General features: G+C 50.1%; 3 protein-coding genes across 3 annotated transcripts; 1 reads left to right on the top strand and 2 right to left on the bottom strand.

Annotated features, from left to right (window-relative positions):
* The first annotated feature begins 1,652 nt into the window (after window positions 1–1,652).
* On the top strand, window positions 1,653–7,348 carry LOC121338109 (solute carrier family 22 member 13-like). Its single transcript, XM_041408751.1, has 10 exons — window positions 1,653–2,024; window positions 3,014–3,117; window positions 3,450–3,604; window positions 3,935–4,103; window positions 4,535–4,655; window positions 5,222–5,316; window positions 5,623–5,837; window positions 6,305–6,413; window positions 6,559–6,769; window positions 7,253–7,348. Exons 1-10 carry the CDS (start codon window positions 1,653–1,655, stop codon window positions 7,346–7,348), a joined length of 1,647 nt encoding a protein of 548 aa, XP_041264685.1.
* A 7,596-nt stretch (window positions 7,349–14,944) lies between these two features.
* On the bottom strand, window positions 14,945–19,400 carry LOC121338016 (solute carrier family 22 member 13-like). The gene is given in 9 exon segments (XM_041408560.1): window positions 14,945–14,971; window positions 15,099–15,309; window positions 15,428–15,536; window positions 16,310–16,621; window positions 16,624–16,712; window positions 16,832–16,976; window positions 17,079–17,233; window positions 17,663–17,766; window positions 19,026–19,400. Coding segments are annotated over 9 exon segments (1,524 nt in total). The 5' UTR covers window positions 19,398–19,400.
* Window positions 19,401–22,126: 2,726 nt separating this feature from the next.
* On the bottom strand, window positions 22,127–27,363 carry LOC121337973. Its single transcript, XM_041408466.1, has 2 exons — window positions 27,255–27,363; window positions 22,127–25,823 (listed from the first exon to the last, which is right to left on the bottom strand). Exons 1-2 carry the CDS (start codon window positions 27,329–27,331, stop codon window positions 22,676–22,678), a joined length of 3,225 nt encoding a protein of 1,074 aa, XP_041264400.1. The 5' UTR covers window positions 27,332–27,363; the 3' UTR covers window positions 22,127–22,675.
* Window positions 27,364–27,749: the final 386 nt, after the last annotated feature.

The raw sequence follows: 27,749 nt of genomic DNA, 5'->3' as shown, positions 1-27,749 counted from the left end.
CTGTCTTTTCTGATGTTGTTCCAGTAAGTGCCAATGCTGTTCATAATTGTTTTCCAGTGTCATTAAGAATTTGGTTTTTGTGCAAATTTCTGATCTGAACCTGGAAGCAGGTGGTAATTTTAAGTTAGTTCCTACTTTTAAGGACAATGCTCTGTTAATGAAAACGGATCCTCTTCACAACTTTGGTGTATTGTAGATTATAATGAAAGATGTAAAATAGTCAGGCTTTTTTTTTCCTTTTTTGGACTTTGTATTTTACTGCATGTGTCTAATTTTTAATCAATAAAGAACAAATTGTCCATTGCCAGGTGTTTGATGTGTGGTTTGTTTGTCACTGGGTTGGTAGGTGTGTCTTGAAGAAGGGGTTTGTCTCAGTTGTCTCAGTGGTGTCTGCAACCCCTGGGGTGTTTCTGTTTGGGAGGTTTGACAGCCCCCAGGAAGACTCAGTGGGGAAAGGGACATCAGGTCCAGGTTGGATGGGGCTCTGAGGAACGTGGTCTGGTGGGAGGTGTCCCTGCCTATGGCAGGGGTGGAACTGGATGAGCTTAAGGTTCCTTCCAACCCAAACCATTCCATGAGTGCATCTCTGCAGGAGTTGTGTGCAGAAATGGAGCCAGGAGGGCACTGAGGATGGTGCCCTGAGAGCTTGTCTGTAGCCAAGCGGTTTGCTCCAAGCTCTTCATGCCCTGTGCAACTGGGAATGAGCTTCCTCTGTCCAGGAATGCCTCAGGATGACACAGGCTGGTGTGAAAGTGAGAGGATTTACACCCTGACAAGTGGTGAGAGCATGAAGTGCACTCCCTCCTCCACAGTAATTGTTCTTTGTGGGTGCCCTTGTCAGCCCCAGTGGGGCATCCATGGTCTGTTTCCCAGCATGCTTTTCAGTGTCCTTCTCATGGATCTGTGGGCAGCAGGAGTATCCAAGTGGCTTTCAGGCACCTCGTGAACATCTCAAAGGGACCCCAGGCAAATGCTTTTCCTACATGAGGGATGGGCTAAGCAGTGGTGGACTCGCATTCTCGATGATCATTTTGGGCATTTTGGCCTCAAGCTCCATTGCCCTGTGTCAAATTTCTCCATCCCTTTACCCTTTCCCCAAGTCCTTCCTGCATTTAGCCCCCAGCAGCTGCAGGGTGGCCCAGAACTAGTGGAAAGAGACATCCTGTGCCTGGCTTGTGTTGTACAGGGAAGCTGCAAAAGATGAAGGGAATGGCAGCTCCCATCCCCTGGAATTACAATGAACTGGCTGCCCTTCCTCATTTCTGGTTCTGCCCATCCATTAACAGAATTCCCTTTACTCCTCTGGGCTGTTCCCAGCTCTGCACCCTGCTGGACTTGTTTTGGCCCCTCTGAACCTGGCTTTCCTGAGTGGTTCAGCAATTGCAGCTGTTGTAGTCACTGTGGAGAAGAGTCTGTTCCCTGTCCATGCCACCTGGCCCTGGCAGAGGAGCTGGCCCAGGTTCCCTGAAGCAGGGGTTCTTCTGCTCCACCTAGCACTGGATGTTTGTGGGTGGTGCAGGGATGATTAATATATTACATGGTGTACTTCTAGTGACTGCCTATGACTGCAGAGCTTATCTGAGGTTTAAACATTAATTCCAGCCCCCTGGGAAGTCTGTCCCAGCACTGTCCTGTCCCAGACACAGCCACCAATGTCAGGTGTCGGGGAAATTTTGAAAGCAGTTGGTGATTTTGGGCGACTCCAGAAATGCCTGGTGCTGCTCTCCGTGATCCCCTGCCTCAGTGTGGCTTTCCACCAGTTTTGCCAGCTTTTCATGGTGCCATACGTGCCTCACCACTGTGACACCAGCTGGATCCGCGCCGTCGGCCCCAACCTGACGGAGGAAGAGCAGCTGAACCTCACCCTGCCCCGCGGCGCCGACGGGCAGTTTGAGCAGTGCTCCATGTTCTCCCCGGTGGACTGGGACCTGGATGCCATCCTGGCCTATGGACTGAACCACACGCAGAAGTGCAGCAGTGGCTGGGTGTACCCCTCAGAGCAGCCACCGTCCCTGCTGACCGAGGTCTGTGCTTGCTGCTTGATGTGCTGGGGTGTGGAAGGAATGGGACACCCAAATGGCCACAGCTCCCACAGAGCTCGTGCCTGACCACGGTGCAGTTGGGATTTACAGCAGGTGTGGGTTTGGGACCTTGGCTCCACCACGCAGGCCCCAGGTGTGGTCCTGGAGAAGGTGCAGGCTGCGACAGAGGGGCCAGTGGGGAGATGAATCACTCCTGGAGGGACCTCCTGCCCCTGAGTTTCCCTATTCCTCTGCATAAAGGGGTTAACCTTTCCAACTTAATATCATGGAATGGTTTGGCTTGGAAGGGTCCTTTAAAAGTCAGCTAGTCCAACCCTCAACATCACAATTGTTAGCTGAGAAAGATGCTAAATTAAGATAAAGGAGAGTAGGTTCCGATTAAATATTAGGAAGAAATTCTTCACTGTTAGGGTGGTGAAGCCCTAGCACAGGTTACCCAGAGAAGCTGTGGCTGTCCCATCCCTGGAAGTGTTCAAGACCACATTGGATGGGGCTTTGATCTGTCTGGTCTAGTGTAAGGTACTCTGCCCTTGGCAAGAGAGTTCAAATTAGATGATCTTTAATGTCCCTTCCAACCCAAACCATTTTATGGTTCTATGATCCTTCCTATGTCACTCCTTCCATTGATATCCTCTGGATACTGGCAATTGCAGGACATGTATTTAACAGAAACTGCTTGTCCCAGGAATCAGCATTGCATCTTTTTTCCTCTGGGAGCTCAGGTGGTCTGGCAGGAAGCAAGCTGCTGCTTCTGTCCCCAGGCCCACCTAAAGCAAAATTTGCTGACCAGGATGCTCCCCTGGTTGGCTGGGCTGAATGAGGGGGACTCCTGCAGGTCCCAGTGCAAGGGAGAGGGTCCCCACTGAGTGCCCCAAGGGCTTGTCCCACCTCTGACTTGTATGCCCTGTGCATACTGTGGGGATTCACATCCTTGGAAGTGGGGATACCAAAGCCTCTCCTTCTTTCTCCAGTTTGACCTGGTGTGTGACAGGAAGGACCTCAATGACATTGCCCAGGCCATCTACATGGCAGGGCTGCTTCTGGGATCCATGATCTTTGGGCCTCTGAGTGACAGGTGAGGAGCCACAACCCCCTGCCCAGGGTCTGTGCAAAGCCAGCACGGCACAGACCAGGTGGTGTGAGCCTGTCTGGACTGTGCACTCTGTGCATTTTGTTACCACTTTTCACTACAGGGACCCTGACCAAAGTCCTCTGGTCCCATGAGGACATGGCCACACAGGGAGGGGAAGGGAGAGAGACACAGCATGTGTGTACAGTGCTTGTCACCCCACAGTCTGCTCTGAGCCTTATCAGGGTGATAAAAATCACCCTGTATAACCTGCTGGGCTCCTTGCCATCTCCATGGGGCCTCCAGACACTGATCGTGTCTTCCCTGTTTCTCCCCAGGATCGGCCGCCGCCCGGTCATTCTGATCTCCGTCTTCCTCCAGGGCTTGTTTGGCCTGGGAATTGCCTTTGTGCCCCATTTCTATGTGTACATAGCCTTCAGGTGTGTGGTGGGGGCCTCCGTGTCAGGGATCACCATGACAATACTGGCCTTAGGTGAGTAGGATGTCCTTGCCCTGCGGCATCTCAAGATGCAATAAATAAGTCTTCAAAGAAATAAAAATATTTGTGTTTAACTAGAAAAACACTGTGGCGAGGACAGGTCTTGATCTTCACTGTCCTTTGGTACTTTGGCAACTTCTCAGCCAAAAGTCAGAGCTTTGGGGAGCCTCTCTCTCCATCCAGTGCTCACAGGAGGGCAACTGGAGTGTCCCAGAACAGGAGGTCAGTCTAATCCTCACCTCCAGAATAATTCTTCTCCAGGGAAACACCTGTTTGCCTCAGGGGAAATAATTTGGATGACTGAGCCTTCCCTCTTCCTTTCAGCTACAGAATGGATCGGTGTCTCCTCCCGGCCAAAGGCAGTGCTCACCTCTCACTGCTGTTTCGCCATGGGGCAGATGATTTTGGCTGGTTTGAGTTACGGGATTCGCAACTGGAGGCTGCTGCAAATTGCAGGATCTGTTCCTATATTTGCCTTTTTCTTCTGGATTGGGTAAGTGGGATGTGGACAGAGCTCTTGCAGATGTGACAGCAGTGTGAGGGTGTGAGTGAGGAGGAGGCAGCAGCTCAGAACCAAGCTGGGTCTCTCCCATTGCAGTGCAGGTGCTGGAGGAGCTGCTGCAGAGCTCAGCACATCTCCCTGGGCACTGCACTGCTGAGAGCAGCAGCTGCTTTGCTTCAGGTCTCCAAATGTGGCCTTTGGAGCCTACATTTAAGTTGTTTAGACCCATTGATCCCATGGGCCATTCACTTTAGAGTTGGGCTGGATGATCCTTGTGGGTCCCTTCCAACACTGAAGACTCTGTGGTTCCAGGATCTGATTCTCTGGTCATTCCAAGGCTTGCTGGACATAGTCCCAGAGAAAGGGGCTGTGGGGGATCGCAGCAGGACACAGCAGCATGTGCTGGCCTCCTCTCCTGGCAGGGTGATCCCAGAGTCAGCTCGCTGGCTGGTGACCAAGGGCAGAATCGAGGAGGCCAAGAAGCTCCTGCAGAAGGCGGCAGCCACCAACAAGCGCAGCCTCCCAGCAGAGCTCCTGCAGCAGGTACTGGGGGTTCCTGTCCTCAGACACTGCCCTGGGCCTTGCAGCAGCCCCTGCAGCTCAGCTCATCCCAGAAGCATCTCTGCGTTCCCACTGGGGGTGGTCTGCCCATGGGCTCTGGGGGACTCCAGCTCCAGTTCCACAGGGACGAGGTCAGGGAAGAGGCCCAGCTTCTGCTGAGGCTCAGCCTGGAGCTTTCTGGGTCCCCCTGGGGATGTGGGAAGGACTGAAAGGCTTCCCTGGCTTTTCTCCTGGGAGGATTCCAGGAGTGGGACTGATGAGCACAGAGTCTCTCTTTTGTCTGTGGTTTCCATGCAGAAACGCCTGGAGGGGAGTTCCCTCCTTGCCCACCCCAAAGTTCCTACACTGGGGAGATGTTCATCCTGAGGAACCTCTCAGTCACCACCCCCTGTGCTGGGCACCCAGAGGGCAGAGGGGCTGCCCTCCCTGCCAGAGCACTGGGGTCACAGGCCTGCCCCAGCGAGGCTTTCCATGGACTGCAGGTGGAAAAGGAGCTGGACATGAATTTCCTTTTCTGCTCTGACTCTTTGACTTTCTGTGCTTTGAAGTTGAAGCCTGAGAAAGAGGTCAAGTCTGGAAGTTTTCTGGATCTCTTTCGGAAGAAGCACCTGCGGAAGGTGACTTTAATCATGTCATGTGCCTGGTAAGACAATCCCTGGTGCATTCTTCCTAAACTTTCAGGTGAAAGAAAGGAAGTGATTGAATTACTCATTAAGAAATTCACCTTGTGGGTTTTGAGTGTTATTTAATGGGTGTTTCTGCTTCTGTCTGTTTAAGATGCTTTGTGGGAAAGGTTATAGCATTTCCAGCTTTGGCAGGCCTGTGGTATTGCTCTGGTTTTACATCTCCTGGGAAATGCTGTGGCTTGGTCAAAATGTTGTCACTGGAGATCAATGCTGCATTTCCTCATGGCTGACGTGTGCTCAGTGCCACCCTGCCTGGCTTTCAGGTTTGTGAACAGCTTTGTCTACTACGGTCTGAGTCTGAACGTGACAAATTTTGGCCTGGACATCTACCTGACTCAGCTGGCCTTTGGAGCAGTGGAAATCCCAGCCCGTGTTGGTTGTATCTTCATTCTGCAGAGGTTCGGGAGGAGGAAAACGCAGGCCGTTCTCCTGGTGCTGAGTGGCCTGGTGTGTCTGATCATCACCGGCATCCCTGAAGGTGAACCACCTCATCCCACATGGAGAGGCCATCCTCTGGGACAGGGAGGCACAGAGCCCCAACCCTTCCCTTGCTGGTTCTGTCCTCCCAGCCAGGGTGGCTCACATCCCTCTAGGCCTGAGCTGACCCTGGCCACAGGGGCCTGGCTGAACCCACAGGGCCCATTCCAAAATAAAACAAAACTTTTCTTGCTGATGGTGACAGTGGAGGCCGGACCTGAGCCCAGTGGTCCCCCTGTCAACAGAGCTGTGCTCTGGGAAAATTAATCCCTGGGGAGGTGAGATGATGGATGCAGAGTGCACTGAACGTGGCCACCAGGCCAGAGCAGCCTGGTCCATGCCCAGACACTGTCAGAGGCGATGGCTCCCTGCAGGTGACACAGTTTCCCTGCAATCCCCAGTCGCCATCCGTGGGTGATGCTGAGCCCTCCCCCATCCCACAGCAGCCGTCTCTCCTCCTCCCCTCAGACCAGCCCATGGCAACCACCGTCCTGGCCACCATTGGCAAGTTTGCCGCCTCAGCCTCCTTCTCCACCTCCTACGTCTACGCTGCCGAGCTCTTCCCCACGGTTGTCAGGTGAGCTCTCCCCACACTTCGGAGCCTCCTTCTGCCGTGGCAGGCAGTGGTGGTGGGGAAGGAGCCCTCTTGTCCCCATGGCCACGCTCAGCCCCGCGGTGGCCTGCGGGTGCTGACCCCAGCCCACACGCCCCTGTCTCCCCAGGCAGACGGGCGTGGGGCTGTGCTCCATGGCGGCGCGGGTGGCCGGGATCCTGGCCCCGCTGGTCCGTCTGCTGGGCCAGTACCACCGGGCCATCCCCATGGCCATCTTCGGCAGCGCCCCCGTGCTGGGCGGGCTGCTCTGCGTCCTGCTGCCCGAGACCTGCGGCACCGAGCTGGCAGATGACACAGGGGACGGCCACCCCCCGGCTGAGGTGGGTCCCTGGTGCTGCCTCTGCCGTGAGGACGTGGGCAGCCAGCTCTGGGGGAGCCCCTTGGCATTGCATGAGCTGGGGGTTCCTTTGGGAGTTACAGAGGCGGGAGGGAATGGAATGGGGCTGTACCACTGTGGAGGGAAGGGAGGAGACCCCATAATCCTGCATGTGGAGGTCATCCCTTCATTCCTGTCCATGGGATACAACAGCCAGTGCTTCCTCCTTCTGCCCTCCTCAGGGAAGCGCTGGTGCCTTGTAGCCACATCCTCTGGCTTTCACCCTCTCATAGCTCCCAGCCCTCATTCCCCATGGGACCAGGTGGAATTGCACCCCAATAATTTTGTTGTCTTGCTGGGAGAAGGGTGTCCACAGGAACAGTTGGCAATGGGATCTAAGTTGCTGAAGGCTGCTTGTCTCAGGGACAGCTGCCATCAGCTCTTCGCACACCTTTCCTTGCTTTTACACCCTTTTCCCTTTCATCAGGTCTCCGAAAATGCCACCAGCAGCTCTCAGAATGGGCAGGTGAAAGGGAAAGATGGTGGCCAAGACAACGAGAGCACGAAGACCACGTACTTCTAGCTGGGTCTGCAGGTGGCTGTGGAGAAATGCAGCCCAGTGACAAATGCCCACAGTGTGGGCACTGAGGACAAGGCAGGGTCTCTTCACCACAGGACAACACCTTTGCTTAGGCCATCACTGCCAGTTCTTGGGTTTTCTTGTCTTTTTTGCCTTCCTGTATCTCCCTCTGTAGCTTGTCCTCAGGCACTGCAGGCTGTCACTGATGTCCAACAGTGCTGTCACCAGAGAAAATTAGGTGCTTTTTACTTGAGGGGAAAAAAGAAAGAAATTGAGAACTAGAATGGAGGCACTTCCTCTGTGTTTTTCCTGTTATGTCTTCAGGAAGGTGAGACTGTAAACTTTGTCCAGTGAGACACCCACTAGAGCATTGAATAAACTTGCAAGAGAGAGCTGGGCTCACTAACAGGAGAGCTGGAGCAGATGCAGCACTGAAAATAATCTCACACTTGCAAGGAGTGATTTATCATGACTGTCTAGCAAGATCATCCCGTTCTCTCATAAAAACACTCCTTTTAATTTTTTTTTTTTTATAATTTGAGATACTCAGCTGAGAAAAAAAAAAAAAGTGATGGAAGAAACAGCATGCAGGGAGCAAGGATGTCTAACAGGCAGCAGAATTTTTGCTTCAGTGTTGGTGGCTTTGAATTGATGCCTGTCATGATGCTTTGGGCATGGAAAATGGTGCTGTTGGGCTGCAGTGTGGGACCAAATTGATTTGTCCATTCCAGGAAAATGAGGGATGTTGTGGCAGTTGGTCTCTTAGAAAAAGTACAAATCTTTCTGGGAAATGTCAAGTCTTTTCTATTCTGTTCTAATCTATTCCTTCTTTCCTGGATCCATTTTGTCTTTAAAAGATTTAGGACCACTTTTGTCTTATATTGTGAAGAAAAAAATCTGTTTTTCCTGTGCTTCCTTTCATATTATCTCATGCCCCTCAATCCAACTTTCTTTTCCCACTGGATGGGTACAGAAGAAGCCTGGAGTTGTACATGGTGGTTCTTCATCTTTGACTGTACAGCTCAAAAGTTTTTTTCTGGTAGTGTCAAGAAATGTTAAACCACAGTATTTCTTCTCTCCATTGTAATGCCTACATGTTTTCCATGGACCAAAGTACCTCATGGATATTCAGTTTGATCAAGACAGGGTTTTGGATAAAAGCAGTGCCATGTGACATTGTCCTGCCAGGAGGGACTGGCTGTGGTGCCATTTTCTCTCTGGCACTGCTTTTCAGAGGATTTGCTGTGGTGCTCATCTTCAGTACCCTGAGAACAAAGGAATTCAGTCCTTTGTCCTTTCATTGGAAAAGGCTGGGGAGTGCCTCCCTCAGGCTTCTATGGAAAACAAGGCATTGAGGGTAAAGGCTGAGGGAAGAGCTTGGAGCCAAGTGTACAGTTATTGAAGGAACAACATTGGAAATTGTACTCTCAGACTCTCTGTTTTGGCTCATTTAATAAATAAAGGCATCCAAGCACAGCTGATGTACGTCTGCTTCCAGCCCATTTGTGCCTCCAGTAGGCTGAAGATCCATTTCATGGAATCTTGGAGTGGTTTGGGTGGGAAGGGACCTTAAAGATCATCTTGTTCCAATCCCTCCCTGCCACATGCAGGGCCATCCTCCACTATCCCAGATTGCTCCAAGCCACATCCAGCATGGCCTTGGACACTTCCAGGGATGGGGCAATGTCCTGGTTTAGGGCAAATTTGGGAGGAAACTTCCAAAGGTGTTCCTCTACAAAGCAGATTCAAGCGGCCCCTCCTCCAGCTGGTTTGAGAAAATATTTCCTCGGAGAAAAGTGGAAAAAAGCTGGTTTTTTTTTACAAGCAAAGTATTCACAAGCATAAAAAAGGAATAACATTAAACAGTAAGACCTCTTGCTGTTCTAAAGAGATGGCAAATTTAGAAAGTCCTTCTCGTGGGGTGTAGCTTGGCTCACTCAGCCTCTTATCAGTCCCTCCTGCACTGCAAATGCCACATCCTGGGCCCAGTGGGCCACAGGTGTGAGCTCCCAGTGCTCTTCTGGGTTTTCAGTCCAGAGAAGGGCTGAACAGCTCCAAGAAAAAGAAAAACCACAGCCTGGGGAACATTTCTGCCTCAGCTAGCTAAAAACTAACTACAAGCAGAGGAGAGCTCTCTCCCACTGTCCGTGCTGCAGATAACACAGTCCAGGAGAAGGATGAGGGGGAGCAAGTGCGGTTTCTGATAACAAACTGTGCTCTTCTTCTCCCCCCCTTTGCTCTCTGAACCAGCCTAAAGGTGCAGAACTTAATATCCAGCATAAACAGAACACATGACTGGGGATAAAAGAATCATAAAGGCACCCTAGGACAGGCAGCTACAGCTTCTCTGGGCAACCTGTGCCAGGGCATCACCACCCTCACAGGGAAGAATTTCTTCCTCACATCTAATCTGTATCTCCCCTCTGTCAGTTTTAAGCCATTCCACCTTGTGCTGTCACTCCATGCTCTTGTCCCAAGTCCCTCTCCAGCTCTCCTGGAGCCAATTTAGGCAATGGAATCGGCTCTAAGGTCTCCCTGGAGCCTTCTCCCCTCCAGGCAGAGCCATCCAAACTCTCTCAGCCTTTCCTTATAGGAGAGGTTCTTCAATCCCTCTAATCATCTTTGTGGCCTCCTCTGTACTCACTCCAACAGCTCTCTATTGTATTTTATCTGCTCTTCTCTGGTTCACTGAATCTTGTGAGTTTGAATACCCCTGGGCTGTGCACTTGAAGAGCACCTGAACAGCTTGACTCGTGTTTTGCCCAGCTCAGCACAAGTGGGAGGATGTCCAATGTTTTTGCAGTGCCTTAATGTCACTCCTAGCCAGACCACACATGGCCTTGCACTGTAATGGGCAGAGGTGACAGCACAAGGGGGAGGCAGGAGTGCTGGAACAGCACGTGGGAATGCAAACATAAACCTGTGGGAATGCAAATACACTTCTGCATGCACACAGTGGGGTGTTCTGTGCTCTCATGATTGTGAGGCCATGGGAAAAGGGTAAAATGGGAGCTAAGGAATAACTAAGGCAAAAAGGATGATTCCATATTGAAGGGAGGGAGCCAAAAAGTTAACAAGGTGATGAGGACAAAATGGGGTAGAGGGGTTTAGCTGGGAAGAGCAGGTTTTCTCATTTTAGAGACAAATTTAGGAGAAAATGCTCTGGAATGAGTGTTTCTGCTAAAGGAAAAGGCTTCAGTAATCCCTTTTCCTGTCAATGAGAAAATTGATACCAGTGGGTGAAAGTGAAAAAAACCAACTATTGACAAAGTGCCCACATGGCAAAGGAAAAAAATTGAACAAATGCTAGACATTGAACCATCAGAATCTTACCCCCAACACACACACACACACACCCCACAGCAGAACAAAAAAATACCCAAAATGCCAGGGAAAGAAACAAACAGACCGGCTGTGTGGCAGGAGGAAAAAAATGGCACCAGCTTTTTTGTCTCAGGGTAGAAAAAAAAAGTTCATGCAGCAGCTCGGGCAAAACAGGTGGGAATCTGTGGAACCTCTGGCGTTGGTCTCTTCCTCACAGCAAATGAAGCTGGTGCATTTTAGTGTCTTTTCTCTTGTTGGTTCAGCTTTTCCTGAGGTCTTGGGCTGGACAGAGCAGCTCCTGCACTCCTGCCTGATTGACTCCTGGTGATTGTCTGATCTTGGACCAAAACCAAGGTGAACAATTCAAGAAAAAAACCCAAAAGCCACGAAAGGATTGCTGCTGCAGTCTCTTCAGGCCAGGAAAAGGGGGAAAATAACTTTCTTGCTTAAGCTAACAAAAAACCCAAGCTAGCTAAGCAACAGTCTTGGGGTGATTTTATGATGATGCTCTGAATATTTTTCTTTTTTCTTTATGCCAGAAATAGCGTAAAACATTGTAGCTTTAAGATGGATCTGGGGAGGAGGATCAGGAGCTTGGGAGCCCCGGTGACGGCTTTGTTCAGCCCTGCAGGGACACCCAGTGGCCATGGACAGCAGAGATATCCTGGGGGAAGGATGAGTCCTGGAAGAGACAAAGGAAACTGCCCCACCTGGCTTTAATGGCTGACCCATTAACAGAAGATAACTGCCCCACCTGGTTCTAACAGATGGCAACAGAAAACACGCCCCAGCCACATCTTCCATTGCAATTTAAGGCTCACTCCCAGACTTGCTCAGTGCCTTGTCGTGGACATTGGCAACTACTTTGTTGCTTAACTCACTTTTTTTTTGGTAGCTTAAACAAGAAGTTTCTTTTTTTCTTTCCCCACCTTTTCCCCTGACCTGCAGCAGTGATCCTCCGTTTTTTATTCATGAACTCTTTTGGCTTGGTTTTTGGACCAAAATCAGACTATTGCTGAGATGGACCAGGACCTGCAGGGGACCAGCGGAAGCCGCTCCGAGCCTGAGACCTCTGAAAAAAAAGCTGAACCAACAAGACAAATGACACCAAATTCCACCAACTTCATCTGCTGTGAGGAGGACACCAATACCAGAGGTTCAGCAGGTTCCCATCTGGCTGCTATGTGAACTCCTTTTTTTTTTCTTTTTTTTTTTTCCCCCCCAATCCCTGAGACAAAGGGGCCACTGCCATTTTTGCCTTCCCAGCCATGTGGCCTGCCAGCCTGTTTATTTCTTCCCTGGACATTTTGAGTTTTTTTGTTGGGTGGGGGGGTAAGGTTCTGAAAATAAATATCTAGCATTTATTCAGTCTTTTTCTGTGCCTTGCAGGTACCTTGCTTTGTTATAAACAGGGTTGTTTTCACTTTCACCCACTGGTATTAATTTCTCTTGTTGGCAAAAGGTATTACTGAAGCCCTTCTCTTGGAAGAAACATTAATTCCAAGGCATTTTCTCCTAAATTTGTCTCTAAACCAAGACAACAGCAAAGTCATGTCCAGTCTGCACTGCACCCAGCACACTCTGGAGTGAATCTTTGAACAAAACCTGTGCAGGAGCCGCCAAGGCTCACACCCATGCCCCAGAGCAACCTTAAAGTACAGCAGCTATTTCTGGACGTAAAGGAGATGATCAGGAATAGAGTATCATCATAAAATCACCCCCAGACACAGAAGCAGAGCCAAAACAGCTCCTGTTGTCAGAGGAGCCCCACAGGAACCACTGGGATAATCAGCACATTTTCAGTGTCAGTGACACCAACAAACTATGCTGAAATCCTGGCTGTGGGACAGAGGTGTCAGCATCCTGGACCTTCCCCTTTACCTAGAGGACATCACCCTCTGCTTTCATCTGTCCCCATGCTGGGAAGCCCCAGGTCCATGAGAAGAGCAAAGCCTGCAAAAAGGGAACCAGCAGGGAATGGCTGAGGAGGTGAGGAGATGAGCATTAAAGCTGCTCTCCTGACTGTGCAAGAAGCCATAGAATCATTGGTTCATTTAGGGTGGAAAAGACCTCTAAGACCACTAGCTCCAGCCATCATCCCAGATCCACCATGAAACCATGTTCCTAAATGGCACAGCTGTGTGCCTTTTAGATAGCCCCAAGGATGGTGACCCCACCAGAGGTCTGGAAAGCCTGTTCCAGTGTTGGACAACCCTTGTGGAGAAGAAATTTTCCCTATTATCCAATTTAAACTCCTGTGGTGCAGCTTGGGACCATTTCCACTTGTTCTGTCATTTGTTACTTGGGAGAAGAGACTGACCCTCTCCTGGCCACATCCTCCTCTCAGGGATTTGAAAAGAGTGAGAAAGTGCCCCCTGAGCCTCCTTTTCTCCAGGCTGAGCTCCCCTGATCCCTCAGCTGCTCCAGGTGCTCCAGCCCCTTCCCCAGGTCCCTTCCCTCCAGTGCCAAAGCCCAGATCTTGCAAACTCCCGATCCCATCTCCAGACATGGCCAAGTTCCACATGACTGGGGTGATTTTGTGCAACAAAGCCAAAGCACAAAATGAATATCAGCACCAGGAACATCTGGCCTGGACTTGGGACACTCCAGCCCTCAAAACACCATTTACTAGAGCACTAAGAGATTGGAAACCAAAGGATGCAGCAAATCTGAGCAGCCTTCTCCTTCTTTGAGAGTAGTGATGTGCTTGAGGAGATGAATTCATCAGAGAACACTGAAATACATCCTCTGCTGGCAAACAAATTAGCAGAAGTGAGGAGCCCACCCTTCTCTTCCTTTTGCATGACACTAGATGACACTAAATTGTCATGACTGAGCTGGCAGCAGCCAACTAAGGTGGCTGTAAAAGGCTCACCGTGACTGAGGAAAACTGTCCAAAGCCCACACAGTTTGGAATCGAATTGCAGAATTCCCATGCAATTCAGAAAACCTCTACAGCTGCTAGTAGAGAAAATAAATGCAGATTGCTCATTGGAAGACTTTGAAAAAATAAAGTCCTTATTGAACTCAGCCACTCTGCTTTAACATTGTTTTTGCATTGTTTGTGTCTGATGGAAACAAAGCTCATTTCCATCTGCATGTTAAATTACAGACTTACAACTTCTGTGTAGAAAACACTCCAGAGCCAAGAGCAGTTACAAAGGCCAACTGTGAAACAGTAGGAAAAAAAAGAGTCAACACCATTTATTATTCACATATTGCATTACAAGTGTCTCTTATCAAACTCAGAGCATAATTTATATTATTCATGTAGAAATTCAACTTCAACACCACACAGAAAGAAAAGCTAAATACATGTGTGACAGGGGTGAAGTGACATCCTGATCCAACGTCGAGGCTTGGGCTGACGTGCAGCCCGTCGACCCAAGGGGTTGAGTGCAGGAGGGACAAACCCAGTGCCTGCCTTTGCCCAGTACAGCCACTCTACTGGTGATTTGTTGCATTTGGGTAAAACCTTACAAAGAAAGACCTTGTAAAATCATAGTTCAGGCCTATGGCTTTGGCTGGGTACAGCAAAAAGCTGGCCTGACAGGTATCCATGAGAATCAGCCTGGCAGCCTTTACCCGTGAGAACCATCTGACACCTGTGAAAATAAGCAATCTGTACTCTTGAGAAGCCATGAAGAAAAAAAAGTAAACATATGTAAAGAAGAAAGTCTTTATCATGCACGGACAAGAACAACTACAAACCAATGAAGTGAGATGCAATAAGTTACTAACAAACTAGAATTAAACATGATGCCTTTAGAAAGCCATATGAACATGAGCTGTGAAGAATAAGGACTGGCTATGGTGGATGAAGAAATATGTGTCTTTACTGCAACAATGATTTTTATTGCTGTAAAACACGACAGGGATGGTTCCACGGGTACCAGCTTGCAAAGGACTGGGGAACACGTTGGGAGGCCAGCCAGGCGTGACCAAACTGGGTTTCAGGGACACTCGGAAGTGCATCTGTTCCAAAGGCAGAGTGACATAGATCTCCTCTCCCTGTGACCATGGATATTGTGTTCATCATCTGAAAGACCAGTTTCCAGGCAGCAATGCCTCCCTGGTCTAATTCAAGAATGATGGACTCAGATTACACTGTTAGTAGATGCCTGTTACCAGTTTCCAGGCAGCAATGCCTCCCTGGTCTAATTTAAGAATGATGGAATTGGAGTAGACTGTTAGTAGATGCCTATCCAGTCATCGCTTCCTCTCTGAGCATCTGCAGACATCCTTGTCCAAGTCTCTGTCATTATCTCTGGTGTCTCAGAGAGACACTTCAGTTTTCTGCTCCTGAAGAGAAGAAGGAAAGAGGAGAGGTGAGACTGTATTCATCCCTGATTCTGACATATTTTCTTTGCCTTAAATTTGCAGTTTTGGATATCATTTTTCCCTTCAATTCAGCGTTCCCTGTACCCACCTCATCCAGAGGTTGTTCGTCCCCTGTATCATCTGCCAGGTCAACACCGCGTGTCTCTGGCAGCAGGATGCAGAACAGGGCCACCAGCACAGGGATGCTCCCAAAGATGGCTTTGGGGATGGCCCGGTGGTACTGGTCCAGGGGAATGATCAGCGGGGCCAGGATCCCGGCCACCCTCGCCATGGTCGAGCACAGCCCCACGCCTGTCTGCCTGGGGAGAGAGGGGCAGCGGGAGGTGTGGGCAGGGGTCAACATTCCTGCACTGAATGTGGCCCATGGCCACCCCCAGCCATGGAGGAAGGAGGCTCTGATATGGGAGGACATCTCACCTGAGGATGGTGGGGAAGAGCTCAGCGGCGTAGACGTAGGAGGTGGAGAAAGCGGCCGTGGCTGTGAACTTGCCAATGATGGCCAGGACAGTGATTACCACGGGCTGGTCTGAAGGGAAGAGGGGAAACAACCACTGTAACCTCCAGGGGGATGGTTCACTTGGGACCAGAACTCTCTGCAGTGGGATTTCTTGGGATAGCCCTTTCTAATAGACTTGGTAAGCAAACGTACCACCTAACACACTGGAAATGATCCCCCGCATACCCTTACCTGGAAAACACCCTCTGGCAAAGAGAACCCAGATTTCTGCTGAGGCCTTGGGCATTTTCTAGATCTGCAACTGAAGTGAGCTGCTGAGCCAGCACAGGTGTTTGGGGAGTGCTTTGGTGGAAATGCCATGTCCCTGACCTGGAAAGCATTGGGAAGCCCCACTGTTACCTTCCATATCACTCACAACCCTGGCACAGTAGCAGGGCTGGGGTATGGACTGGGGCACAAACAGATGCAAATAAATGAGGGGGAGTGGGCATTTGCTTTTCCTCTTCATCTAAGAAAGGGAGACCAGGTGGCTTTTAAAGCACTTCTTCTGCTGTAGCTTTCTGCCAGGAGGTGGTGGTGTCTAGTGGGTGGGTGGTGGGTAATGGACACTGCCTGCCAGGGGCCAGGAGCTGTGGGAGAACCAGGCACAGCCCTGAGGGAGAAGGAATCCAAGGTGAGGGGAAGGCAGAATGCTGGGGAGGAAGCAGCCTGGGCTGTGACAGTGGGGGCAGCTGAGCCCGTGGGAGTGAGCGTGGCTCTGCCAGGATGGGAGGATGGCTCTGAACAAAGGTAGGGATGTGCAGGGCCCTGGCCAGCTCTGCTCACAGGCTGGGAATGTTCACCTTCAGGGATGCCAATGAGGATGAGACATATCAGGCCAGCCAGGAACAGGAGAATGCCCTGCACTTTCTTCCTTCCAAACCACTCCAGCAGGAAAATGCAGGAAATTCGAGCTGGAAGCTCCACTGCCCCAAAGGCCAGCTGTGTCAGGTAGATGTCCAGACCAAAATCTGTCACACTGAGGCTCAGCCCATAGTAGACAATGCTGTCTGCAAACCTGAAATTCAAGTAAAGCAGAGTAGAACATGTCACCAGATGGTTTTCTGGGGCTTTATAACCAGAAATTAGAAAGGTTAGAAGACATGCAACATTCCTAACACATTGCTAACAATCTCAGTTTTGGTTTTAGTCAGCACCTTAGATAGTCGTGTGGGATATAGTTGCAGGAAATAAAGCTGAATGGGTCTTCATATGGTCAGCAAATTCTAGGCTGAACCCAAGATTGCCAAATTCTAGGCTGAACTCAAGCCTTTCTAACAAAACCATCAGCATCACGGATCATCCTGTTCCCATGCCCAGACAACATAGGAGCAGATCCTGCAATCTCCAGCAGCCTCCAGTTGCGAATTCCATAACTCATGCCAGACACTGACATCTGCCCGATGGCGAAAGCAGTGTGAGTGATCAGTAGTGACTTTGTCCGGTGGGAGACACCAACCCATTCTGTAGCTAAGAGGAAAAACAAAGGTTCATGCTTTGTTTTGGGCTCCCTTTTATTATTGTGTCTTGTGAGGCCACATCTGCTGCCTCAGGGCAAGGGCCCCCACTCACCGAGGGATACGACTGTAATCATAATTCCTGACACCGCAGCTCCCACGACACACCTGAAGGCCATGAACACATAGAAATGGGGCACGAAGGCAATTCCCAGGCCAAACACCCCCTGGATGAAGATGCAGATGAGGAAGACTGGCCGCCTGCCTATCCTGTGGAAGGAGAGGGAAGGCCCAGTCAGTACCTGGAGAGACCCCGAGAGGAAAGAGAAGAGCCCAGGAGGGATGCAAAGTGATTTGAGAACCAGAGCAGATTTGACATCCATGTGAGCATAGCTCCTCTATTTCCCCAAGAAATAATGTGCAGATAAATCGGTGTCTCCAATGTTGACCCATCCTGGTAAAGCCTGAGACACCAGCAGGGGCTAAACTTGTGATTCCTGAAGAACCCCCCCACAAGGCTGTATCTGCCTCTCTTTTCAACCTCAGACATTTCCAGACCTCTCAGGGGGTCCCAGATGCCCAATCTCCGTCAAGGGGATTGCATGCTGTGAAGGTTCAGTGCATGCAGAGTCTGCCCCCTGGTCTGGGCTGTCCCTTGGTGCAGGGCAGTGTCTCTGGGAAGGAAGTGTGTTTCCTCACCTGTCACTTAGCATCCCAAAGACCATGGCTCCAATGAGAAGCCCAGCCATGTAGATGGACTGGGAGACGTCGTTCAGGAACGCCCTGTCACACACCAGGTCAAACTGGAGGAAGAAAACCACAGAGGCTGTTGCTTTTGACAGACTCCAGCTGCTTTCTGGGGTTGGGCAGCCTTTCTGGTCGGTGGTGGATGCAGGATCTGGGTGCCTGAGCTCTCACTCCAGCCCCTGGAGGCAGAGAAGCCCTCACAAGGGCTTGACCCTTTCAAGGTGAGCACTTAGGACACAAATCAGTGGTGGGATGGGCACTCGAGGTGCTCAGCATGGCTCTGCATGGCCATGAGGGAGCATCCTGGCTGTCAGCTTTTATTTAAAGTGTGGCCTTGGGGTGAGAGCTGTATCAGCTTTCTTCTCTGGCTGAAAAGGCAGGGCAGGGTGGAAAGAGGAGGAGAGCAGTGTTTTTTACTGATGAAGGAGGAATGGGAAGGGATGCAGCTGCTGACACCTCCAGAGAAGCCTTGTCTGAAATAGACTTGGTGCTTCAGGGGCACCAAGGAGCCTTTGCAAATGCCAGAGGCTGGACTTTGTCCTCTGTCCCAGCTCCGTGGAAAGTAGTGGTGAGAAAGTGCTGGAGCTGGCAGGTAGGAAAGGAGGGAGGAGGAATGAGGGAAAGTGAGAAAGGAACAAAGGTCCACAGAATCATGGAATCATTTAAGTTGGGAAAGACATCCAAGAACATGAAGTACAACCTTTGACAGATCACTGCCATATAAAGTGGAAGGTGGGAGATAAGGCAGAATGCAGAAGCTGAGGATGCTGATAAACAAGGCTTTTGCTGAGCTGCATGGCCCTGGCATGTCTTGATGCAGCCCTGAAGGTTCCTGGAGGCCCAAGAAGTATCAATGACAAGAACTCGGAAGGTAAATGTCTTTCACAGAGGAGATGATGTGAGTAGAAGCAGGCTGAAGAACAGGGGATACTATGGCAGGGAAGCCCAAAAGGGCCCTCCAGGCAGATACGCCATGAAGTCAAGGGTCTGGATAGTGGCAGGGGGACAAATGGTGGGCAGAACATGTGCTGGACTCCCACCCCCATGGTCCCTGCCCGTGCCCTCCCCAGGCATCTTCACCATGGCCTTCCTGTGACAAGCTCCCAGGGATTCCAGCTGCCATCTGTGTGATGGAGACAAAATCCTGCAGTAAATCTCAATCTGCCTGCACCACAGCTGGCACTGGCTGGCCAAAGCACAGGTTGGGATATCTCATCCCCTCCCAGCACAGCTGGCACTGGCTGACCCAAGCACAGGCTGGGGTATCCCACCCCCTCCTTTCCACACCCCAGCACATCAAGCAGCAAGCACAGACCTCGGTCAGCAGGGACGGTGGCTGCTCTGAGGGGTACACCCAGCCACTGCTGCACTTCTGCGTGTGGTTCAGTCCATAGGCCAGGATGGCATCCAGGTCCCAGTCCACCGGGGAGAACATGGAGCACTGCTCAAACTGCCCGTCGGCGCCGCGGGGCAGGGTGAGGTTCAGCTGCTCTTCCTCCGTCAGGTTGGGGCCGACGGCGCGGATCCAGCTGGTGTCACAGTGGTGAGGCACTTCCACAACCATGAAGACTTGGCCAACCATTTGGAAAGGATTGAGAAGTAGTGGGAGGGAGAGGAGCAGGATCAGCAGTTTCTGGTAGAGCCCAAACTCCCCCAGAGCCCTCAAAAGATCCCCAAACTCAGCCATGGTGAGCACTGTTGTGAGCAGGCTGCGCTGCTGCCTATGGCTTAAATAGGCAAATATTAATGTTTAAACTGTGTGAGCACTAAAGCCCTAATCCAGAGTGATAAAATGAGCACCTGCACTGGCACACCAGTCCATTCTGATGATACAGTGCAGTGCTCCAGGCTGCACTTTGTCACCAGCCATTCCCTCCCTGCTCTTGGGGATAGAACAAAGGTGCCAGAGCACTGCCGCTCTTGGGGATGGTGTAGTGACATCTTATCCTTCTCCAGCCTGAGAAGTGTCACAAGGCCTCCTGAAGGCCGCTGTGCTGCAGCACAAGGTTTGTGTCTGAGGCATGAAGTTGGGATTCTACAAATGAGGGTTAATTTTGCTGGGGGTGGGGATGCAAACAGAGCAAATTTGCTGCTCCCATTAATGGTTTAATGACTATGTAGTGCATCCTGGAGACAGAGAAATGTAAGGGAATATGGAAGAGGAGCAGAAGAACACTTCTCCTCTGGAGCAGGAAATATGTCTGGTAGTGCAATAGACTTGCTCTTGACAGCTGTGTCCCAAGCTCTCTGGTTTCATTTGTAGAAACCCAGGTTAGTCATAAAACTAGATCTAAGCTACAGTTTCTTGGGCTAATCCTAGAATAGACCTGGCTGAGAGAGTATCCTCAGGGAAAAGAGCAGGTTACACACACAGACATTCAGAGCACACAGGAATTGGGAAATGACACCAGCTTGGCTTTGCCTGAGGTTCTGATGTCACTTGAAAAGCAGATTGATCTGATTTCTGCTGCACATCTGAGCTGCTTCCTGGGTGGACTCCCTGAGTGCCTTGGGTCTTTATTCCTGCTAAACTGGCTGTCTGCATTGCCCTCAGTGAGTGAAATTTTGTGTGTTATTTGGCAAAAGTTGGTTTTACCAGAGCTCCAGGCTGCTTTTACCAGAGCCATGAACACATCACTAACCTGCTCATTGCAAATCTCCTGTCCAGTGCTTTGTCTTTCACTCTCAGTGCCCATAGGATATCTGAGCCCCACACAAAGTCACTCCTGGGTCACACAACCTGGACTGGTGTTTCAGGAGTGGGAATAGTGTATTGTGTTTCTGAAAGTCAGTAAAGGAGAAGAATATTGGATTTTAAAGCATCACCCTTAAGGTGGAGTGGGAGAGTGAGATCACACTGGTTAGTGCTGTTCAGAGTAAAGGAAGAGAGGAGTAAATGTTGCTGAGAGTTGTGCAAATTCACACCAGTGCTGTGCCTTTATCATCTGCACACACCACAAAGCCAAACATCACTCAGCTCTGCATCCACATCCTTGGATGAGTGGACTTGCTGTTTTTCAGAGATATTCCCTGAGCAGGAGGCTGAGCTGAACGACTTCCAGACATTCCTTTTACCCTAAATGCATCTCTGGCCTTTTGGTGGGATGACCTGGCCAAGGAGATCTGCTCTGGCTGAGACATTTGTCCCTGTCCTGCTTTCTCTGTCAGTGTGCACCAAGCTCAAGTCCTCAGGCTCACCCTGTTGTGTGGCTCATGGTCTTCCCTACCATTCCTCAGCCCCCAGCTGAGGAATTTTCTGTGGCAAAGGTCCAATTTATGAGTATAAACCCTCCTTGGGGGTGACCCAGATCTGAGTGAGTTTCATATGCTAATGCAGATGTGACTCCTTCCCTAGAGCTGTTCTTCCAGCCATGACCAGCCAGGCTCTTCTGCAGCCCTGGGAAACTTCAGTCCTTTGTCACCCTCAGATGACATTTCTCATGGAAAGATGTCTTCATAACTGTCTCCATCACCTAGGGCTGATGGGTCAATCCTACATGGTGGAGATCTCTCAGGGAGGAAGGCTGGGGCAGCCCTGCAAGCTGCTCTTTGCTGCAGCCCCACTTGTAGGGATCCTGGGCTTGTTTCTCTCTTCCAGCAGCTCTGCCCAGGTAGGGCTTGCAAAGCCTCCTGAAAAAGGAGAAGCCTCTGTCAGGGAGCATCAGAAACCAGCAGGTCTTAGGATGGGACAGCTGGAAACCTGTGTATGCATGTCAGGGACAAGGGAGTGGGAGCATCCCAGAGAGAAGTTCAGGGAGAGAAACCAGTGCCTGGGAATGAGGCCCAGTGCAGGAAACAGAGCATTGATGCATGAATTCATGGAATTGGCTTTTCTCTGCACATCAGGAGTGACAGTGGCTGGAGACCCCTTTGGACACCTCTGTGCTGGGCTGAATTGTGGGGAAATGGATTCGTACCCACCCCCCATGGTGCTCCTGCCTTTCCCTTCTTCCTCTGAGAGCTGGCAGGGTGAGATCAGGTTTATGGGTGTCATCTGGTAGTGACAACTCCTCTGGGCCATCGCTCTGAGCCCCCTTTGCACAGGTGACAGGGCCACCCACCTCCCGCTGCTCCAGTGAGAGGTGTCTGGTCTCTGGAGCCTCCTGTGCACCTCCAAGCCCAGCCTGGCCAGGCTTCAGGCACAGCTCTGAGCCAGCAGCTCCTTTACCCTGAATTTCCTGGCCCACCCCAAGGTGAGACTGCCTTCAGCCTTTGATGAATCATATAAATCACAAGGATATCCCTTTTTTCCCTGATTTATGTTGATAGAGCAGTTTCCCTGCACAGAGCACTGACACTGCTTTGCAGTAGATGCAGTCATTAAACAGCTTTATTCCTCCAGCAGATCTGGCACAGTCAGGGTTATTTTGGCACTGGTGAGGCAAGGAGATTGTTTGGGTATTTATTTTATTTTATTTTACTTTATTTTATTCATTTCATTTCACTCCATTTCATTTCATTTTGTTCTATTTTAAAAATTAATCATTTTAACACCTTTACCTTTTTAAATTTTTTAAATTTTTTTTTTTTTTTACAGACAGCTGATTAAAACATGTGAATTGATATGCTCTGTGACCCTTTTCATAGTTCACGTGTTCATGCTTTGACCCTCTGGTGTTTCTCTTGAGCTTGTTTATCATGAGTATAATTGTTAACTCCTATAGCATTTATGTTATGTAATATTTCTGCAAAGGGCACTCAGGGAGGAGCAGAGTGCAGTGGCACAGGGAGAGCAGATTTAGCAATGTCCCCACACCTTGAAAGACTTCAAGACAGCAGAGTTCATTTCCCTCCTCTGCCCTTCTGACCTGGGCAAGCTCATTTCACTTTTCTTTGCTTATCATTGTACAGTGGGTTTCAAAAATCACTTTTGGTCTCATATCAGCAAACTTGTGCTGATTTTAAAAGCTTTAAAATCCCACACGGCCCTCCCTGTGTTTGGTTGCTTTTTTGGTTTTTTTTCACCTATATAAAGAACTCCTTCTCTGAAAGGTCATAATTTAACATCTCCAAGTCTTCAGAAGACAGACTGTCATAATCTTCTTTGTCTCCTGATGTTTTTCTGCTCCTGTTCCTTTTTTCAGAAGCCTCCTGGCCCGTTTTGGTGGAATCAACATGAAAATGATCAAGGACACCCTGATGAGAGGTTTCAGAAGCACAGCTGCTGAACGTGTGTGCTAAGGGACAATTGTCATCCTGTGTAGGGAGCTGGTTTTTTGTGGAGCCTTCAGCACTGAGACCCATTCCAAACATTTCTTCTGCTGCCTTTGGAGCCTGGCGTTGTGGGTCCACCTGCAGCAGGAGTTCACAGCCCTTAATTCCTTCCAGGTCTCTCATATTAATCTCATCCTGCCCATCAAGAAGCGAGAGGCTGGAGGTGTCCCAGAGTTCTAGTGAGGTGTTTGTTTCTGATGAGATTTCTTGGAAAAAATCAAAAGGATTTGGATCAAAGAGACGTGGAGTTTCTGCCTCTGAGTTTTGCAAATCTGAATTTGGAGTTTCATTTGCTTCACTGGGGAAATCTTGTCGTCCAGAGAAGAACAAGTTACTGCCCCCCAGAAAATCCATGTTGCCAAACTGAAGCTCAGCTTCCTTGCCTAACTCTTCTGAATTGCCTGGTGGAAAAAACATCCCATCCTGTGCCCCTGTATCCTGGACATCCAAGCTCAGCAGGTTCTGGGTTCCTGGCAGATGAGCATCATGGTGATTCCTTTCCCTGGTGAGATTTTTGCTGTTGTCAGCTGCAGGCCTAATCTCTGGAGAAAGCTGCAGAGGGCTTGTTCCATGATTTGAGCTTCCTGCAGATTCCTTCTGACTTTTCTGTCCTGGCATGAGAGGGGGCCAACAGCTGTCGTGTGGCTGCCAAACCTGACTATTTAAAGACTCTTGGTCATGAATGTCAAGTTCAGTTCTCTCACATTTACCATCATGTGACATGGCTGTGCTGGGAGTTGACAACAAGACATCAGTCTCCTTGCTCTCAGCAGGGCCTGAGAATCCTCCAGAGCTCTCCTGGATGTGTTTAGGAAACACCTCCACCTTTCCAGGCTGTGGCAGCTGATCATTCTTGGAGGAATTTTGCTTTTCTTGGCTGCAGGAGCTGAGGAGGCCCTGGGCCTTTTCTGTCCTGCCATCAATATTTGCTTGCTCTGAGGATCCTGCAGGTTTTTCTGGTGCACTCTGCTTCTTCTCTGACGAGTGACCAAACAAAGTGGCAAGGGCTGACTGGGGTTTTGTGGGTTTCCTCTGGGTTGTTGCTTCTTTCCTGGGAGTTCTGCCTTTGTCTTCAGAGCCAAAAAGGGTAATGAAGGGGTTTTTCCCCAGCCTGAAACCTTTACCTGGTGTCTCTCTACAGGCTCGGCTGCTTTTGGCCTCCTTGCTCTGGGCCCCGGTCTGTGACACAGGCCCAGTGCTTTCCCCTGGAAGTTTCATATCTTTTTCTTCACCTACTGGATGGCCTCTGCATTTATCCAAGGATGTATTTGGTTTGGAATATTCTGATGTCTTGGCTGGTTGCTCAGAAACGTGCAAGGTGTTTTCACTAAGAACTTCCCTGGATTCCTTTGACTTGCGCTTGTCTACTTCATCATGTGAGGGGCAAGGGGCACAAGTTCCTTTCAGAGGTGTGTCAATTGATACTAGAAAATCCTTGCCAGATGATTTAGTATCCTGTCTCCAAATACCCTCAGGCGTGTCACTTTTCAGTGGGCCACATGTGTCCTGAGGTTCTGTTTCTTGTAAAGAGGACACATTGTGATCATCTGTCCTGTCTGGACAGCCAGCTGAAGAGACTCTGCTCTTTTCAGCTTCATTTTCCTGAGATGCATCCTCAGGACTGGGGTCTTCCAGAGAGGCTCCCATAGTTACTGGTTTATCTTCTTTTGTCTTCTCAAATTCTGCCCTTTTCCTCTCAATTCCAGGCAAATCACTTCTGCTGGATGGCTGCATAGCTTGCCCCAAAGTTAATGGCATCTGTTTGCCAGGGAATTCTCTGGTGTTTGCCTTTGATTTCTCTTTCAACATCTCAGTGATCTCAGGTGACACACCCAGCCCTCCTGGCTCCAGGGAGCCAGAAGATACAGAAGAGGTCCTCAACACTCTATGGGGGGAGTGGGCTTGTTCAGCTTCATCTTCAGGGGGATCAATATCCTCAGCTGTATATTTTAGCTCTGTATTTGTGGTGTTTCTGGTTTTGGGCTCTCCTGGCACATGAATGGCCTGTGTGCTGTTCATTCCCTCTCCAAGGTGATGCTTGGCCCCTGCAGTATCTGGGGTGGCTGTGATCAGCTCAGGCTTGTCATCTGTGATTGTGCCTCCTTTGCTGGGTATGCTCAGTGACGCACAGACCTTGTTTTGTGTCACTGGCACCTCTGTGGCAGCGAGAGTGCAGCCCCCTGTGCCCCCCAGGTACACCCTGGGCGTGGGTTTGGTGCTTTGGTGTGTGGGGTGGGGAGCAAGAGAGGCACGAGGCAGAGGTGTCACAGGCTCCAGGACGGGAGGGAGGGGGGCACAGGCAGGTCCTGTGTTCTGCTGGGCTTGGCCCTGCTGGAATGCAGCCACTCTCTGGGACACCTTCCCACCCCTCTTCCCTTCAGGCACATCCCCATCCCCAGCCTCTTCAGGGCCTCTCTGCTCTCTGTTCTTGGGCCAGGAACATGCCTGCTCTCTTTCCTTGGTGTAGGTGATTCCAGGTAGGAATCTTCCTTTCTCCACTGCTCCCTCCTGGCCTCTGAGCACTATGGTGCCTGCAGCCTGGTAGGCTTGCAGGCTCAGTGCAGGATTTTTCCAGCAACCCACTCCATTTCCAGCTTTCCCATCTACAGCCAAGGCTGGTTCTGAAGGTGGCCAGACTGCTCTGAGCTTGTTCCCTACGAGGACAGCCCTGCTGTTCCTGTGCTCAGCCAGCTGCAGATCACACTGTGCATTGAAGGATGTGGGTTTCTCTCTTTTTTCAGTCTTTTTGGCCCTGTTACACCAGTCCTGTGGCTGTGGACCATGCTGAACCTGGTGGTGCTCCATCCTTTCCATCTCACTTCTGCTTCCAGCCCCAGCCATCAGCTTGTAGTGGACTTGGCAGTAGAACACCCCGTGGAGGGCAGCATAGTTTTGCAAGCTGGAAAACACATATTGGCACAGCTGTCAGTGGCTGTGTGGGAGGGGAGCTGTGGCACTGATGGACAGGCTTTCAGCAAAATCATTTCTCAGTGGGGAAGGGAGGGAGGGAGGGGGTTGAAGAATGAAACCTTTGAAAAGTAGTGTTGGCTTTCTCAGAATATGTTTGATTTTTCTTTCAAACACCAAAACAACATGAAAAATTAAACATTTCCTTGCAGTACCTCTGGGGGCTGTAGGCCAGGTTATGTGCAATCCCTTTCTCATTTACAGGCCAGGCTATATACCAGCACTTCATCTCTGCCCCTGTATGCACAGCATGAACCTTATGGGTAAAAGTGCCCAGGGCTCCCATGATACAACAACTGCAGGATGGGAGGAAGTGTCTGCAGAGCTGGGGGCAACAGGATGTCAAGCAGTCTCACAGGGGGTGGCTGTCTCAGCCACTGAGAAGCTAAAACAAATCAGCTTTGTGCCCTGGGGATGGGGAAGCCAACTATGTCCTGAGCTGCATGGCAAAGAAAAGTGAATGTTCCTCTATATTTGACTTTTTTAGAATTTCACGTGGAGTACTTAGTCCAGTTTTGGGCTCCTCACGGCAAAAAAAGACATTGCAGTACTGGAAGGAATCCAGCAAAAAGCCACTAAAGTGGTGAGGGACCTGTGTGACCTGAGGAGAGGCTGAGAGCTGGGTTAGGCAGGAGAAGGTCAGGAGGGAGAAACTCCTGGCTGGGTGTGTCTATTTTATGGTTATGGAGAAGACAGGGCTGGAGTGCTCTTAGAGAGGGGCAGTGATAGGATGAGAGACAATGGGAACAAGTTGTGACACAGGAAATTGTGATGAGATGCAAGAAAAGCCATTTTCACTGGTGTTCAGCTGTTCAAAGGGGGCCCCAACTGAGACTCTGTAACCTCCAGCCTTGAAGCCATTCACACTCTCCTGGACATGTTCCTGAGCTCCTGCCCTCCTTGGGCCTGAGAAGGCTGGGTGGAAGATTCCAGAGGTGCTTTCCAACCTACCTGGCTTGATGTGAAGCTTGGGAAAATGATTTGGTGCTGGACAGTGCTGGGTAAATGGTTGGACTCAATGATCTTAGAGGCCTTTTCCAACCTTAATGATTCTATGAACAGAAGAGGCACCCAAATGACTCCTCCAATGACATCTCCTATCAGTATTCCCAAACTGTGAATATTTATTGTAGTTCCAGCTCACCCTTGCACCGTCATCCATGCAGATTCCTGATCCAGAGGTGTCTGAAGGCTTGAGCTGGGCAGATTTCAGCCTCCAGTGATGGAGATGGAATCAGGAAGACTGCCCGGCCCTTTTTCTCATTTCCTGAGTCCTGCTCTGTCGGAATTACCCTTGGACAAATTTGATAGAAACTACTTGGGTATCCCTTAAAAATAAATGGTCCTGAGTTCCACCACTCACCTCAGCTTCCTCCCGCAGACCCGACAGCAGAAACACGAGCGGTGCACACAGACCTTGTCAGTGACCACACGCTCCATGGGGTACACAGGCTTCAGGCAGGAGGCACACATTTCTTTCAACATGAGCTGAGGAAGGAGAGACTGAGGTTAAATAACTGAATCATGACCAGCTGGAAGTGTATCTGCAAGGTAATTTACTGGATTTCCTGCTTGCCTTGTGTTTTCTCGTTGTTCTCTTGTAGATCTGTTGTGAGAGTTCAGATTCCTGTCTGACTCAAATTGCCTGTCATCCTGGATGGGTCAATGTTTATTTTCAGTCAGAACAGAAAGACAGAACACCCTTGCATCTCTGATGAGAAAGAATATGTCCATTTGGTTGAGAGTAAATGATTCATTCTGTTGAAATATTTAAAAACCTTGAGTGAGGTGAGAAATTTTACTCTGACTCAAAAACTCTGTGCAGCTCCTGGAATCACTGATATGTCACGGCTCCTCA

The sequence above is a fragment of the Onychostruthus taczanowskii genome, unplaced genomic scaffold (genome assembly GCF_017590055.1).
Source record: "Onychostruthus taczanowskii isolate IOZ18803 unplaced genomic scaffold, ASM1759005v1 scaffold3, whole genome shotgun sequence".
Classification (NCBI taxonomy): domain Eukaryota; kingdom Metazoa; phylum Chordata; class Aves; order Passeriformes; family Passeridae; genus Onychostruthus; species Onychostruthus taczanowskii.
This window is presented reverse-complemented; position numbering and strand designations above follow the sequence as displayed.

Excerpts from the sequence above, each read along its gene's own strand:
- LOC121338109 (XM_041408751.1), top strand. The coding sequence starts at position 1,653 with ATGTCAGGTGTCGGGGAAATTTTGAAAGCAGTTGGTGATTTTGGGCGA. Across the intron at positions 4,104-4,534 it reads GCCTTTTTCTTCTGGATTGG|GGTGATCCCAGAGTCAGCTC; the intron begins GTAAGTGGGATG and ends CTCTCCTGGCAG. Across the intron at positions 5,838-6,304 it reads CATCACCGGCATCCCTGAAG|ACCAGCCCATGGCAACCACC; the intron begins GTGAACCACCTC and ends TCCTCCCCTCAG.
- LOC121337973 (XM_041408466.1), bottom strand. The coding sequence starts at position 27,331 with ATGGAGCGTGTGGTCACTGACAAGGTCTGTGTGCACCGCTCGTGTTTC. Across the intron at positions 25,824-27,254 it reads GTCTGCGGGAGGAAGCTGAG|CTTGCAAAACTATGCTGCCC; the intron begins GTGAGTGGTGGA and ends TGTGTTTTCCAG.